At 36.2% G+C, this 17,603-nt stretch overlaps 1 protein-coding gene across 2 annotated transcripts in view; it reads right to left on the bottom strand.

The window, feature by feature from the left end:
* npr2 (natriuretic peptide receptor 2) overlaps nucleotides 1-17,603 on the bottom strand; it is a 39,354-nt gene that overhangs the window by 2,685 nt on the left and 19,066 nt on the right. Inside the window, exons 8-19 of one of the 2 annotated variants that reach the window (XM_060862599.1) lie at nucleotides 15,280-15,400; nucleotides 13,458-13,532; nucleotides 12,199-12,285; nucleotides 10,778-10,882; nucleotides 9,888-9,959; nucleotides 8,720-8,879; nucleotides 8,403-8,558; nucleotides 7,598-7,766; nucleotides 5,358-5,504; nucleotides 4,552-4,675; nucleotides 1,161-1,229; nucleotides 859-1,033 (exon numbers count right to left, since the gene is read on the bottom strand). In XM_060862599.1, coding sequence (XP_060718582.1) covers nucleotides 859-1,033; nucleotides 1,161-1,229; nucleotides 4,552-4,675; nucleotides 5,358-5,504; nucleotides 7,598-7,766; nucleotides 8,403-8,558; nucleotides 8,720-8,879; nucleotides 9,888-9,959; nucleotides 10,778-10,882; nucleotides 12,199-12,285; nucleotides 13,458-13,532; nucleotides 15,280-15,400 — 1,460 coding nt within the window. The remainder of the gene's footprint in view (nucleotides 1-858; nucleotides 1,034-1,160; nucleotides 1,230-4,551; nucleotides 4,676-5,357; nucleotides 5,505-7,597; nucleotides 7,767-8,402; nucleotides 8,559-8,719; nucleotides 8,880-9,887; nucleotides 9,960-10,777; nucleotides 10,883-12,198; nucleotides 12,286-13,457; nucleotides 13,533-15,279; nucleotides 15,401-17,603) is intronic. The other variant, XM_060862600.1, reaches the window with a different exon arrangement.

Below are 17,603 nucleotides of genomic sequence, written 5' to 3'. Positions count from 1 at the left end.
ACTCCTGCCAGAAGACACCATACAGATCTCTCTGATCCTATCAACTGACAGGTTGAAGGTTCACGCTGAGGACATTGATCTCTTGCAGTCGTTCCAGCCTTAATCTCATTACAACAGCCACTGCTGTGTGCATATACACAAGCTGACAGAGACTGACAGAGATTTGTGAGAGCATGCTGGCGGATTTTCTCGAAAGTAGGAGGAAAAGGATTACTGCTTGGCTGTGTGGCCTTGTGAGTTTAAGAGAAAACATTAATTAAGTACTAATGCTGTGACTCAGCCCTCACAAGATGGGGGCCAGGACTCACCTTGGTAAAAGCAATGCGTTTGATTCAAGACAATACGACGTGTGTATCGTGTGCAGGTGTCCGATCTTAAATCAAATCAGTTTCTGTTTCGATCATTTAAAGCAGGCATAAAGTGCAGACTATGATGAAGAAACTCAATGAAGAATTCTTTAAGCCAATAATCAGATGTGCATGTAGACTATTAATCAGATACACACACAATCAGAAGAAGAAAAATAAGCTGGATCTGATCTTTGGAACAGAATAGTGAGAGCTTAAAGAGGGACACATGGAAAAGCACGGATTAAAAACTTTGTTCGTAAATTGTTAAGAAACATTTCTCTGCTTTTACTTACACTTGAAAAAATCGCCAATGTTACTGTAAAGCGGAATTGCTAGCTGATAGCTGATGATCAGATTACTTAAATACACACAAACGGTGCTGACACGAATGCCAAAATCAGTTTGCAGTTAATCTGATTATTTTGTACATGTAAACACATTCTGTGGCGATTTGCAGTCTGAACGCACATTTTCGCTTGAGCCGAACTTCCGACAGCAGAAAAAGTACCTGTGTGGATTCCGATGCGTAACCACAGCTGGTCATTAGGTCTGTGTCTGATTTTAAAGCTTTTAACCTGCTCCAGTAAAGCTAACGACATTCCGGCGATCTCACGAGCGTGGAGTTTGCCGTTACGTACAGGTAGACCAGACACCACCATATAGGCATCACCGATGGTCTCCACCTAAAATGAAGAAGATAGATGTCTTGATTCATGTGGCGTTATGTTATTGTTTAGAGTTTAAGTCTTAAATATTTAACAACCTTAGAAAACGAAGAAATGGTTTGAGATTAAAAAGAGTGCTACTCACCTTATAAACATCAAAATTATCAATGATGGCATCAAAACATGTGTATAAGTCATTCAGCAGCGTTACAACCTGCAAAGAAACATGGCTTCAGTCACATTTCATTCTCAGGAAACATTATTACATCAAACTGTATTATTTTAGTAAATCTAATTCAGATTTTCCGCAGTGTGAACGGAAATGTTCACCCAGGGGTCAGCATTGAATGTCTTTATCATGTCACACTCTACAGTGGTGGTTAACATGAAGCTCATATAAAAGTAGACAGAATAAGCAGCATTTTATAAGTATTTTTGTTTCTACCTTTTTTACTAGAAGCAATATAGTCATTAAAAAAATGTTTTTTTTCTTTTCATACAAATGTTTCTATTAAGATATCAAACCCATTTCTGTTCTCTGAGACGTTCTCTGAAGTTCTTGGTCACAAAAATAATCCCTACACGCTCTAATCTGTATCAATTTATTAACTCACTATCATTATAAAATATTGTATACAATATATTTCTTCTCCCTCTTCACCTTTCGCCAATGTTTTCCTCTGATAAAGAAACTCTTAAGCCTCTTAAAAGTTCTCCTCACTTCTCCTAACACTTTTTGAACTCATGATCTGTTTTAAGAGTAACGATGCTTTATGAATCACTTTTATCTTTACTAGGATCTTCTATTTCATTTTAAAGGCAAACTTCCACATTTCTAAGCATGTTTTTTAGAATTTCGTGACTAGGAGAAACACTTTTCATGAAAACGGGCCCTGAATTGACAAAAATATATAAAATATATAACAAGTCTGACACTTGTTGTAATGATCCATTATAAACGCTTAGGTATATTACTAATATACTGTCTAATAAAATTTCAATATAAAAGGATTGATGATGAATTTCTAACATCCTCTTCAGCCAGTTACACCTCAGAGCCTGGTTTAATTAGCTCATGGTTCTTCCATGCCATCTCTGTTCAGCTCTCCCATGAATTAATTGGAGCATTATTGCTGGTATACAGCAGTTATCTCACAAATCTCCCTGGAGGTCAGTCACCTTCTCAGTTAGCAAGTAGAACATTTTTCTGGATATTTCTGAGTAGCCTCAGAATATTTAAAAGACCCCCATTGTATCTTTTGCACTATTATTTTACATGAAGATTCAGGAACCAAAAAAACTTCTTTGGTTTGACGCATTTCAGCATGAACTGCTCGAGCTTCCCTCAAATGAAAATAGTTTCTTCCTCCTCTTTTGGATGCAAGCCCAAACACAGACTGTACCGAGGAAAAAATTGCATGAATAAAGTAAGTGGTAATGAATACAACACAATGAGAGCAATAACAGTGTGAGTAGAAAATTAATAACACTGATGCTGAGAGATAAAACCTGGAGATTAAAAAAAACCAGTGCAGAAAAGGTGAAATATTCACTGTTATATTAACGAAGGAATAAACCCTATAAATAACAGTACATCCTAAAATGTTTTCTTCCTCTTATATCATGTAGATTTACAAATAATTAAAAAGTATTTAATTAAATGTAACAAATTATGTAATGGAGGGGGCACGGTGGCTTAGTGGTTAGCACGTTCGCCTCACACCTCCAGGGTTGGGGGTTCGATTCCCACCTCCGCCTTGTGTGTGTGGAGTTTGCATGTTCTCCCCGTGCCTCGGGGGTTTCCTCCGGGTACTCCAGTTTCCTCCCCCGGTCCAAAGACATGCATGGTAGATTGATTGGCATCTCTGGAAAATTGTCTGTAGTGTGTGATTGCGTGAGTGAATGAGAGTGTGTGTGTGCCCTGCGATGGGTTGGCACTCCGTCCAGGGTGTATCCTGCCTTGATGCCCGATGACGCCTGAGATAGGCACAGGCTCCCCGTGACCCGAGGTAGTTCGGATAAGCGGTAGAAATGAGTGAGTGAGAATTATGTAATGACACGTTCTTATTTTTATCTGTTCATAGTATAAATAGTGCACCTGCCAGATTTCGCTTAGAAGATGCAGCTAGAAATTAGCGTCTGCTTTCATTTCTTGTAAAATGAAGACAAAAATAAGAAGCATGTACAGAGAAAAGTAGCAAAAAGAAACAAAGCGCAAAAACATTCATAAAACGGTTCACACTTAATTTAAAGTAGGGTTTAGTGCAGATTTTTTACCCAGGGTTATAAAGTCCTGCTCTTAGGCAGAGTTAGCATGGCTTTTGCTGATAGTGTACAGTGTCAAATGATGTGGTGGTAGAATGCAACAGAAACCCAATGAGAACCTGAATGTGAGTGTAGCTCATACTGTATCACACGGAAACCAGGACGTAGCCACATTAACAAAAACGGTTCGGTAAAGTCAAGCGGCAAAACAGTGCACAGTGTAGCAATGGGGAAATAGACTGAAAAATTAGAGGTATCAACGGACACCAACATAACAGACATAAAAAGGTCAAAAAAAGATTAGAAATCTGTGAAAGAAAACGATATCTGCTCGAGTGCAGATTGGCAAACATGATTTTTTTTTTCTCCTTTATGTGAAACCTGAAACAAGCCGTTATTTAAAGCGTTCACATGACGTATTTATCCAATCACGATTGCTGACGGTGCAAATAGATTCAAAGATCAAGGATTCATTGTTTATTAACCCCAGGTAAAGTGTGAGTATGTAAAATCTCAAACTACAAAACTCAGGATTCTGTTAGCCTGGAGTTTACAATCACACAGAACTATTTCACCATATCAACAATCTTTTTTTTGTTTGTTTATTGTTAGGCTTAGATTATGTAGTATGCAACATGTAGATTATGTAGTAGCAAGCTACTTGTCTCATATGTCTTAGTAAGGGATTTTTTATTTCCTATATTTTCACACCTTGTGAATACTCTTCTGTCATAGCAAAGAGATGAAAGCTTGAACAATGTACTGGCTTTTGACCATCCCTGGCTTAAGTTAAACAGAGACTTCTGTTCAGTGTCTAATTCATTAAACATGATTTGAGATTCATACAAACACAACCAATCCCTCCCACTATAACATAGAGAATTTTCCTGAAAGGAGATAACAAACTCTAGACCATATTTAGCCATCAGAGTTTAAGCCTTCTTCCTCAAAAGGTGATCGTGTTTTCAGAATACATTTACTTGAGGGAAAGCCAAGGACGGAAGAACGCCAAGGACATTTATCTCTTTATGGGGCCTGCTCTTCCTTAAGAATGTCATGCTTAATAAATGCAGCCACAGACATTTTAAGACCTTTGTTTATTTGTAATGCTAAAGCTCTTCATGCTGTAATGGTACCATGACTACCGGATATGACAACATTTAATTATAATATTAATTTTTTTAAATAAAATAAAAATAAACAACAACAACAATAATAATAAAAATAATTATAATAAAGCAATTCTTTTATTTTCACACATAGACATGTACCTGTAACGGTGTGCTTTCAGCAGACATTGAAGTGAAGCCCACTATGTCACTGAAATAGATGGTGACGCTGTCAAAAGCCTCTGCCTGCACCGTCTCTCCTCTCTTCAGCTGCTCTGCTACTGAACTGAGAGGGAAAAAACATGAATATTAAAAAGAGGTCAAGAAACCGAACGGCAAAATCACTGCACAGTTCCAGCGTGATTCTAACACTAATACATTTCGACCAAAAATAATATCCATGGGCAGCCATGAGCAATTTACCAGGCCCCAAAACTTCAGAACCGTGACAGCCGACTAAGGAGTTATAGTATGTTTCAGGCAAATGCATGTACAAGGGATAAAATTAAAACATTAGTTTTGAACACTGCACTGCGTGGTAGCCAAACTCAACTTTGGTTCTCAGCCTTTTCCCGATATAACAACAGAAAATCCTTCTTTCCACAAGGGAAAAAAGATCAATTAATGATAGAGCCAGAGACGTGGATTTTCCTGCTTCTCGCAAAGAGGGCTTAAAATTCTCAGCCGTTCCCACAGTCCTCAGCAGTCACTTCAGCTGGCTTTAATGTTCCTCCCTGCTTACATAATTATGTCTAAAATAGAGGACAATGCCAGGACAATCATCTATTTTCAGCAGGAAAAAAAAGTTAGTGAAAGTACATCACAAGTTTTGTGTGTGTGTGTGTGTAGGGGGGGAGGGGGAAGGGGTTTAATAGCCTTTCATTCATCAAGTTGTGGTTAATAGCTTGGCAGCAGTAAGGAAACTAGAATGTGCACATTAGAAAATAACAAAAGCAAAGGTTTCTCACTGTGGCAAGATTTGGTAAAGCAGATTTTCGGCTCTCCTCTTCTCCTCTAAGTAGGCCTGCGTTCGCTCCTCCACCAGATTCTCCAGGTTGTTGGCATACTGCTCCATTCGGGAAAGCAGGTTATTGAGGATGCTGGTGCTCCCTTCTCTGCCACGAACACAAGCAGCAGTCAGAAACTCAAACACCATCATATTTACATATTTCATATTTACAATCACGTCACAGAAATACAGAAAGTAAATTTGTTTGAAGACAAGATTTCTTAAAGGATGATTTTCAATGATTAAGAGGTTGATTTACCATTTGTTTTACTTGATTAGTAATTATTAACTAATTGCCGGAATTTAATTATTGGCATTCCTTTATGTGCATACTTTTTACACAGCTAGCTAACATTATTCATTCACCGTTAGCACTAGCATGCAATCATAAGTAAAAAGCTAACTGACAAGTTTCCTGTCAGAATTTTTAAAAGATATAATTACTCTAGCGTGCACTATAGAAGGCTAGCCATTATTCACTAACATGACAAGATTTATATCAAATACCTCATTAACAGTGAACATTATTAAAATATCTAAAATATTTGATATAAATATCTAAAATATTTATATCAAATATTTTAGATATTTTAATAATGTTCACTGTTAATGCTATTAGGCTAGTTATTTTCTGACAACCTGATAGGATAATTAAAGATAATTAAAGATAATTGTATTATAATATATGTGTAATAAATGTTAATAGCTTTCACTGCTAATTCAAGTAGATTAGCTATGTTTGCTAAACCTAGCAAAATTTCTGACAGAATTTTGAAGATATATTTTATGTATAAATCCGAATAGCAGCCGTTTTGCTAAACAGACAGGATTCCTGAAGGGATCAGACTCAAGGATTGATAAATCTAAATAGATGATTTGTCATTTTTTCCCCCTCGCAGATTACTAATTTTTCATTTCCATTGAATTATAATGAGTAATTATTTGCTTGTGGCTAATTAATAACCACTAACAGAATGCTGTACCTCTACTGTGTGAAGCAATCACAATCTCAGTCCACTCTGGTTCCTCTTAATATGGCAGGCTTGTGCTACAAATGTAAGGCTGAGCATCTATGCGAGACATGTTGATGTGGGCTGAATCATGCTCAGTTGGTGCACTGAATGATTCAGATCTATTCTGGGTCAGAACTCACACCTACATGCACCATTACAGACGCATGAGTCTTAAAAAAAAAGCTGATCTCTGTAACAAGCCTTGATAAATACACTTTTTTTATTTTATTTTTTTTTTTGCAAATTCCTATTTGCATAGATAGATTCTATTCTTTTGCATACTGAAAACATCCCAAGATCGACCACAACATACCATGCATTTCATTAAGAAAAGAGGTCCCTTTTTAAATTAACGACGCCTGGCAAACGTTTTAGCAAAACATTTTAACATGTCAACTAGTCCTCGTAAATCAATCACTTTTTTTTAATCCATACTGGAATCCATTTATCAATCAAATGAAAAGTGGAGTAAGAATAGCTGTGGAGATAAAAAAATATAAATATATTTACAGAACTAGAGATCAGTGATCTTATTAAACAAGAGTTTTAATTAATGTAATAATTATTAAGTTAAACAAAACAAAGTTGGGTTTTTATAAATAAGCAAAGCAAATTTAACAGTATGATTCTATACAGTACAACAAAATAAAATTTTATTTAACATTTGTTTGAACATTTGAAGTAACACATCAGTGAAGGATTTTATTATATTTTCTAAGTACTTATTTATTGGGAAGATTTCAGCAGAAATAATAGCCAAGGGTTTACGAGGGTAAACATTCATATGGTATTCATGGATGTTAAGATCAGCACTCATAATGAATTTCTATGACAATAATATCTACTATGTAAGTCTTCTGGACTTTTCAATAAAGTCTGTGTAAACAATAAATACTGTAGTTTTGATTAAATCTCTCATATTAAAACAAAAAAGTTAAAAATAATTTTAAACGATACTAAAACATTTAAACTAAACATGACACCATTTAACGAATATCATGTTTACAACTATCCATTTTTTATCCACCTCCTACAGTACACCTTATACAGAATACCAGAACTTTATTGTGATTATGCGTTTTTATGTATTAAAACTTCACACTATGATATAATAATATCCTCCAATCATTCAAACTGAATCATTGCACAGGTCCAATCTGGCATGCACTTTAGTAGCAGCACTCACTTGTTGAGTTTGCTGATGAAGATCTTGATGTGGCTGAAATCTGGCCGTTCATTGGGATCTTCTGCCCAGCAGTTGTCCATTAGGGTGGTCAGTTCCTCACAGTGGTGTGAGTTATCTGTCGTGGGACGGAAATAGGGCTTCTGGCCGTTGCGCACTTTCTGGATTATTTCTGAAACACAGAACATCTGAATGAACATAAATAAACAAGGTACGTGCATGACTTGGTAAATCAATCACTTCCTACTGCACACTGATTCAGTAATAGTGTCTAATGAATGTTTTTTTTTTCTTTCAAACACCTTGTTGGAATCTTCAGAAGGTATCGCATTTAATGCAATTTACTGTTTGAGTTTTATTTTTATATTTATTTATACACAGTAATGTACTCATTTTACATATAAACTCCACCATACTGAGGACAAATTAAAAATAGCTTCTTGACTACATAAGGAATAATAGTACAATAAAATTTTAGAACAACTAAATAGAGGTTTATATATGATTTGTTTTTAGATATGGCATTAAATATTTCTATTATTTTCAGTAGTGTTAAAGTTTTGGCACCCTGTGAAGGGAAAACCTGCAACTATGCCACATATAGTGTATAACATTAAATAAGCTAAAATATTATGGGTTTTTTTTCCCCCCTGTGAATTTCTCACAGCATTTTATTAATCATCACTAAAAATGACATACTCACAGGTGTGGCTCACCATGTTGTGTTGTGACATACTATTAGGCATGAATATACATCAGAACACATATAGAGTGTAGTCTATCCAACAACATGTTGAATATAATTTACCTTTTGGGCTCAGATCCATGCCTTCCACATAGAAAGGCCCATTTCTCAAAGCAATCTCCTGAAGAATGATACCAAAACTGTACACATCTCCTTTCTGGGTTCCCTGTGGTGGAGGTCTGTCATATATCAGTAACTCTGGAGCTGTCCACAATTTCCCTGAAATATCAAAACATTAACTATCTGAACAATGATTCGTTCAATTCATTGATTCATTTTCATTGATTCAATTTTCCGGCTTTAGAGCAAATAAATTAAATGTTTTAAATAGTTCACAAATGTTAATTAGTTAATGTGTTTTTAGCTTAACATTCGCTTACTTGCATAAAGTTCATGCGAGTCATCATTCTCGTTGGGCGAACGAAAACTTGCCAGACCATAATCTGTAATTTTCAGGACGAATCGGCTGTCCACTACGCAGTTCGATGATTTTAAATTTCCATGGGAACCAATGTAGCTGTTGTGCAGATAATTCATTCCCTAACAGCAATGGAAAAAACACAATGTTAAGAATTTTTACCAAAATTTCATTCATATGTCTTTCAGCTAAATGTAGACAAACCCAATTTAAGATTATTAAAACCTATCAAAATCACAATTGTACTAATTTCAATCTTAAAATCAAGAGTCTTGCTCTACACACAGATATTTTTTACTAATTTTAAGCATTTATTTTTTAAAATAAGCAAAATAACCTGCCACTAGCACTGTATACTGAAATTAATTATAAAATACCCAGACATAGGTTTAATAATCTAATATTTCGTTAATTGTTCTCTTATAATAGGGAATACTAGGTAAATCTGGCTATATTCAAGATATAAGTGCTCTTGAGCTGCATCAAAACAAATTACAGTTGTTTTTTAAAAACCAGAAGACAAGTGGGATTAATTACAGCAGTTAAAGCATGAAATGAATATGGAAATGACAAACAACAAACAAGCCACTCCAAAAAGTATTATCTGCAATAATTTCTAAATTAAATGACTTTCTACATTCAAAAGCAATTTAAAGATTAGCATCATCTCTGTGATTCTGTGTCTGTCACAAACAAATAACCGCAAGGGAAAAAGATTTTTCTTCAGTTTTCTCCCTATGCTTCTGTATTATTACTTAAGGGATCGATTAGCAATGTTTTCATTGAAAGCAGGGAGCTTTTGTGTATCTCCAAAAAAAAAAAAAGAAAAAAAAGAATTTGTACTGAAGTTTCTTTTCTACTTTTGTATTTTTCAAAAGTACCATCATTCTATCTCTGTTCCATCGCTAACAGGGTTCCTTTCACACATGAAAAAATTGTCAAGGCAACACAAAGACAATGTCCGAGATGGCTATTAAGACTATTAAAATCCTTTTAGTGTAACCGATTATTTACTGAATGAATCCATCTTCTCCAAGGCTTATGTGTTTTTGAGGAAGCTATCAAGCGTTTTTTTTTTTTTTTTTGCTTTGACAAGGCTGAACGATTTGGCGAGCATTACTCTCACACACCTTGACAATGTCATTGATCAGTGAGAACCGAAACATCCAGTCCAGATTGATGCTCTCGTTTTCCAAAATGTCCTGCAAGAACAAAACAGAAATCAACACCTTAGACATCCAAACCAAAAGCATTGAGTCATTTAGGTCCTTAATTTAAAGCTACAGTAAGTTTGTTAAATGAAAGTGTCAGAAAATGAATTGTATGAAATGAATGAAAAGTATACAATGAACCAACAAGGTCTACATACAAGTCTTCACACAGCAAAAAGAAAGTCACTGATATTCATAACTGTACATACATTCCACAAAATATATTAGCCACATAGCTAATCTGGCAGGATTGAAGTCATTATTACAAATGTCAGCATGTATTGCTAATGCTACTCAACACTTGCTAACCTGACAGGATTTGTAACTTAATCTTTAACTTAATAATAGCCAGATAACTCATCTGACAGGATTCTAGTTCATATTAATTAATGAAGGAACATATCCATAACACATATATACTCCTAAATGTTCATAATCCTCACTGCTAATAAATAGCTTAGCTGACATAATTTCTGACAGGACTTTAGGTAATATTAACAAATGCAGGACCTTTCACTGTTATTACTGCTTTCACTCTGTAGGCTAGCTTTGAAAATAATCACGTATATAGATGTGATCCTGTCAGAAATCCTGTCAGGTGTGCAGGTGTGCTATATCTAACATCAACTATAAATATCATACGAACCCACAAAAGCATCATAACACCCAAGAACAGATGTTTTTATCCAATTATGTTCAGAACAACAATCACAATTGTCTGTGTAATTCTAGCATCTTGCTAATGACATGAACATGCACATACAAATATCTAAAACGTCTAGAAAAGTGTAAAGAAAGCAGGTGTTTACCTGTAGGCTTCCCCGTGGGCAATACTCAGTCACAATGCAGACATTTGGAGGGTCGATACAAGCACCAATAAACCTGGTGAGATGGTTGAACTGGACATCCCTCATCTAAAACCAACATGTAGAAAGCATTTTCTGTTATTTCTTTTTGAGAGAGCTATGATTAGTGTGTTGTGCCACTTCACATTAGGACAATCTCAAAAGAGCAAGAAAAGAGCATAAAAATAGTATCCCCAAACTGCTTTATATTCTCAGCTGCTATGATCCCAGTAACCTCTAAACCCTGTGTTTTCAAAGGTGACCTGAGTGAAAGCATCCCTTCAATGTCCCCAGGCTAAGGCCAGTTAGCATAGCCTTTGACCTACATAATCACCTCCCTGGTGAGGAGCTAAACTACAAGAGTCACACCTGTGTAGTAACTCACTATGTGTAACATCCTGAAGATGTTGGAGTGCGTATTGGTGAGAGCAATATAAAATAATGTCCTTGGACCCCTTCAAGATTGCTGTACTCATTTAGTTTATAAACACAGTCCAACATTTCAAATATTAGGCACATTAGATAACCATGTACGATTCTATTCTATTCTATTCTATTCTATTCTATTCTATTATTTATTTATTTGTTTGTTTGTTTGTTTGTTTGTTTAAGCTACTGTTTTTCGTTCCTGAATGTTTTACCTTAAATAAATAAATAAATAAATAAATAAATAGCTTCACAGGCTGCCACAGATGGGGTCACTAGACCCCACTTGGAGACACAGACACACACACACAGAATCCTCAAAAGGAGCTGCGTTCACAAGGCAGCAGTGACGATGTATCTGTGTTACGAAAGACTAAGATAAGATACAGATGGTGGACAGTGAAGGATATGCATTACACTTGTGAATTTGTTGATTTGGGAGCTTCACATGCTGATGTAGTCGCATGTTGTCTCTGGAGCAGATTGCTGGGAAATTGCGTTTTCTTTTTTTTTTTTTTAACTTAAGGCCATTTTCCAATGCTTTCACAGACACTGCTGGCCATTTTTCAGCTCTTTGAAACACAGTGTCCAGCATTGCTCCCCCTTTTTTCCACGGCCTCAGGCTGCTCTCCACCTCTTTCTCCAACAACTTCCCCCACCACACACACTCACACACACACTCACACACACACACACACACACACACACACACACACACACACACACACACACACACACACACACACACACACCTCATAATGTGGATGTGAAAGGGGAATGTGTTTTTTACCACACAGGGCACTGAGGTTACTGAGTAGTCATAAACAGCAGGATAACACACACTTTATGCACACTCAAACGCACACACATACACGCGCACACACATGCACACATGTGCAAACACATGCTTACACACGCTCACACACACTCACACACACTCACACCCCGAATAAACAAACCTCTTGCCTTACATGCTTCAGTTCAAACAGCACTTGTCTTGTCAACTCGATCCTCTTGTTCACGTGCTTGATTGCCACCAGGTTTCCCTGTGAGAGGAAGACAAACCGTGTTAGTATCCATGTGGCATAAAAGACAAAATCAAGCTGTGTTATATTTCTCATTCAAAAATCATGGTGGATTCCTGACGATAAATATTGTTTCCCAATTTTTCCCAATTACACTAAAGGCAAAGCAGACGTGAAAGCTGTTTTCACTCAGCAGCAAAAAATATTGAAACTTTTTTTTCAGCACAAATTACAACGTCGGCCAGAGAAGTCACAGCTTCAGAGTTCGAATGTAAACACCTTCGCATTGAAATAAGAATCACTGTGTCTCAGACAACAGACAGCTGAAAGTAACTTTGTCAGTGAAACCCCCCATATTACCCAGTGAGTGCCAAAGTTTTCATCCCCATAGAAAAAATAAATGTTTATCTCTATAATACTCCAAGAAGTTCAAAATGAAATTCAAAAACATGACAAGAACATAAAGTCACAAAGCTTTGCCTTCAACCTCACACTCTATAACCCTGACAGATTTAAACAGTTATTACAAAATATTTATAGAACATCCAAAAGTAAATAATATTATATTATGCCTTTAAACTCGATCCTTTGTCACTTTTTGTTACATGTGATAATGAAGGAACATTGGTCTGGGAACGAGCGCTGGACATTCATTAAAGTGAAGGTGTGCAAGTCTTACATAGTGTTTATTGTATGCATGATGTAACTGGAATGAACAGAACTGTTAACAGAAGTGCAATTGTTCCACCTCTGAAAATGGTCTCAAATTGCTTGTGAGTAAATACACATGCACCCTGAGGGCTCCTCTCTGTTACGGATGGTGTTCTGACATCACAAATCCAATTAATTTAGCACAACAAGCACAGAGACGTTAACAGTCGAGCCAACACACAGCTATTGCGCAACATAATGTGATCACAGAGGAATACAGTCTCTCTCGCTCTCTCTCTCTCTTTCCCATTCTCTCACTCTCTCTCTACCCCCTCCCTCTATACCATTCTCTCACTCTATCTCTACCCCCTCCCTCTCTACCGTTCTCTCATTCTCTCTACCACCTGAATTTCTACCTTTCTCTCTCGCTCTCTCTCTCTCTCTCTCTGTGTGTCTCTCTCTCTTCCTTCAGTGAGTATGCATGTGTGTGGGTGTTTAGAAATGTGGAGGTAAGGAAAATGTCAGAAGAACTCAAGCCTCACCTTAAAATAGCCTGTTTTTGCAAACAGCTGATGTTTTCCATGCGCCGTGATCAAGGAGCCGTAGCTAGAACCCCTCTGAAAAGAGCACACAGGAGACAGTTTTAGCATCCAATCAAACATCTACAGTACATAAAAACAGTACATAGACATCTACAGTAAATAAAAACGAAGAACTGATTCAGCCTCAGAAAAAACCAACAGCGTGTATATTCACAGCATCATACTGGAGAAGATCATGTGAGAATTTGTGGAGTTGGTCAGAATCTACAGAGTGTATTGTTATCCATCATTACACTAGATGACCAAAGATTTGTAATACCCCTGACCATCATGCCCATTTATGCTTCATCATCAAACTGGGGTTATTCCAGCATGACAATGCCGATGTGCACATAGCCTGTTCCATTATGACATGGTTGGAGTGAAGAACTTGAGAACATTCTACATCTAGCAGAAAGCCTTCCCTAAAAAGCACAGCAATTACAACAGTAATAAGGGAATCAATCTGGAAAGGATGTGATGGTCAGACATCCACAAACCTTTGGCTATATAGTCTACTCATATTTTATTCTGACAGCCAGAAAAACAGTTAAATGACCTTTAAGACTCAACATGGAAACTTTAAAGGGTTTACCCAGCGCTTCAAGAGAAGAAATTTTCTAATTTTCTTATATCGAATATAATACCAACACTTTGGGCACCAAAAGCTATGACATTCATGAAAATTTTTGGTTGGAAAGAGTAAAAATGCAAACACTTTCAGCACAAAAAAGTTACAGGTTTTATAGACCACCAGGAAGCATGACATCCTGTTCAACATGCAAATCATATGCATATATTTTATGAAATTTATTTATTTATTTATTTTTTAAAGCATTAGAAAAACAAATGTAATTATTCAATTTTATGCGTCAGTAAAATGAGCTAATTAACAATCTTTTTGAAAAATCCTACACTTGGTTTCTGCTGTGAATTTTAATTTTAGTGCATCACACATTCTTGACAAATAAGCTGCATTTGAACACAGCAGTTATAGAATATAAAATATGGCACAAGTTTCCAAAGAGAAACAGACAAACAAATAGTCACCCTTAAATCTAACATGGACTGGCTAACACGTTCAGTAACACGAGGTAGGATAGATTGGGAAGCAGGGCCAATATCATTATTAGAGCCTGGAAAATTCATTGAAAACATATGCACTATATATGTATATACGCCCAACTTCTGTAATGAAACTCACTGTGTGTGTGTGTATGTATGTGTTTGTGTGCGTGTGTGTGTGTGTGCACGCTACTACACAGAAAAAGTAGACATTAAGCGTTTCCGAAACCTACAGAGAGTTTAGAAAGCATTAAAGCTATTTTGGATCATTAAGCAATCATACTAATGTCAGAATCAGTGAGTCATTTTAGCATACAACAAAACTATTGAGAACGAGACAGCCAGTCATGACTCAGGCGTCTCAGGAGTTTTAAAAATGACCGTGTGTACAGTAGAGCTTATGACGGTTGGATGTTAGCTGCTAAATTGGCTGGCGCGTTGACGAAAAAAAGCTATGTTTATCATTTTAAACGAGGGTTGTAAATTTGAAAAAAAATGGGACTTTTTAAGCAGTTCTGACAGCAGCCAAGTTCCAAAAAAAAGTGTCGTGTGGACAAACTTGGAATAAGTTGTTAGCCATACTTATAGTAGTTATAAAACCAGGAGTCAGAAAGTTGTTAAAATGGAAGGCATGGACACAGGCTGAGTCCAGCTGGGAAAGGAATCAGGACAAAACCTCCCACAAGATATGAGGATAACGGAGTGGAATGAAAGATACCTGGGAAAGAGTGAGTCGGCTGCCAGCGCGCCTGTGGTATTTGTTGGGGCTTTCAAACTGCAGTTCCTCCCATCGAATCCTCCAAAGCATTCCAGCCAGCTCCTTCTCCAACTTCAGCTTCCTGAAGAGTGCAACACACTCAAATCAAAGCTCCATCTGCTATTGTTCTACTGACAGGTCATTTTATCCAAACATCTCAGAATTGAGGCAAGTCGAGAGGTAAAGGATCTGCGTGTAGGTCCAGCTATGTTTCTTTTGGGATTTGAAGTCACAACCGGTGGTGCCAGGTTTGTGGTTTTCCCACAGAAAACCTGGGTCTCTTTTGATATATATATATATATATATATATATATATATATATATATATATATATATATATATATATATATATATACGTATATATATATATATATATATATATATATATATATATATATATATATATATATATATATATATATATGTATGTATGTATATATATATGTATATATATATACATATATATATACATACATATATATATATATATATATATATATATATATATATATATATATATATATATATATATATATATATATATATATATAGGGGAGTTTTTTAATGGGAACAGTAAATACAAAGTACTGTTATGTATAAATATGGTCATGATGAATTAGCACAGGGATCTTCAGGGTATTTCAGCAGACCAGACCGAGCACTGAAAAAAACGCTGTAGAACATATGAAAAAAATACAAAATAAACGCAAACCAGCTCTGTTCCTGCAGCCGATCCTCTCTCATGCATTATTTATTTATTTGAATTCAGTCTGTCAAAAAGAGGAGAGTTTTCACAGATATCATTTTTATTTTATTTTATTTACCTTCTCTGGTCTAGTTTGAGTCGCAAAGTAAATGCATGGCTTGTTTAAACAAAATTCGGTGACGAAAACAGGATGTTTAAAGCCGAACTGACAGAAAAGTACACTCTGTCTACTTCAAAATAGACGTGTTTCATATGTCCCGAGTCTCCTGCATTAGTCACATGAAAATCCTCGCAAGATTATACTTTCAATTGCTTTATTTATTGTCATAAACTAATCATTAATGATTTAGGAAATGGTAAGAGATAACTGCTGTTGCCATTCAGTCACGTTAACTAGCATGCAGATTATAGTAGAGCAGAGATTGGCATTAGATTGAAAGAACTGTTTAGAAAAACTGTTTTTTTAAATAATGACTTTCTATTATGTCAGGGTGTCTGATCTTATCCACAAAGAGCCAGTGTGGGTGCAGGTTTTCATACATGCAGGAGTCACACCTGTTTCCACCTGATTAATCAGTAGATCTTGGCTTGCTATAGACTCAGATGTAGCTTCTGCTTGATTGGAATGAAACCCTGCAGTCACACCAGCCCTTACCTGATAAGATCTGACACCTCTGGAGAACAATACACACTCTACATTGGGCACATATACACCAGAACTAGGCTGTTTTAGATTGGACAAATATCACCTAATCTTTTCTAATCTTTAATCATCCATTGAGTCTGTGCCCAGTGTAGCCTTAGATTTCCTTTTCTGCTTTTCTGTTCAACATGAATGTAAAGAGTTGTTATTTGACTTATTGTCAGCTCAAGACAGTCTGGCTATTATTATTCTGCACAAAGAACTGACCCGAACTAATGTTTTGGCACCAACTCTAAAAACTGTTGTGTTTGAAAGTCATAGGAGATCAGTAGTCTAGCACTGGCAAACCATTCAGTCCAATTCTGGTGTTTGTTATGACCATGAAGATTAAATGAAGTCAATTCTGGACATGTATGTAGAGCATGATTTGATTGACTGACTGGATGATTGAGCAGGTGTAGAGAAAGTCCTAGTAACGTGGTTGTTACGTGTATGTCATTGTTTTCTGATTTATTACAGAGGTTGTGAGGGACAAAGTTCACATTTTTAGACTCATTCTTGAATAGAACCGATTCCATTTAAGACAAATGTTTAAAGGTTTTTTAAAAAATCGTCAAAACAAATTGGGGACAAAGAAATCTGTAGATCAAAACACAAATAAAATTTTTTCACAGCTGTATAATATACAGAATACAGTCTAGAAACTAAAAACAGGACATTTTTAAAGGATGAGAGGAGAAAGAGTCATTTTAAGGTCACTACATTTCTCGGCTTTTACAAACTGTTAGTTTTGACTATAAGCAAACTTGGACGTCCTCTCCAACCATGTGCATAAACATGTGGACACTTTCCAAATGGATCGACACATCTGGAGTCACTCGCTCTGGCATCAGGCAAAACCCAAATCACTCATCCTGACATTAAACGAACATCACC

This window comes from Tachysurus vachellii, chromosome 26, assembly GCF_030014155.1.
Source record: "Tachysurus vachellii isolate PV-2020 chromosome 26, HZAU_Pvac_v1, whole genome shotgun sequence".
In the NCBI taxonomy this organism is placed as follows: Eukaryota; Metazoa; Chordata; class Actinopteri; order Siluriformes; family Bagridae; genus Tachysurus; species Tachysurus vachellii.
The sequence above is the reverse complement of the archived record's forward strand: the minus strand, read 5'-3'. Positions and strand labels throughout refer to the sequence as shown.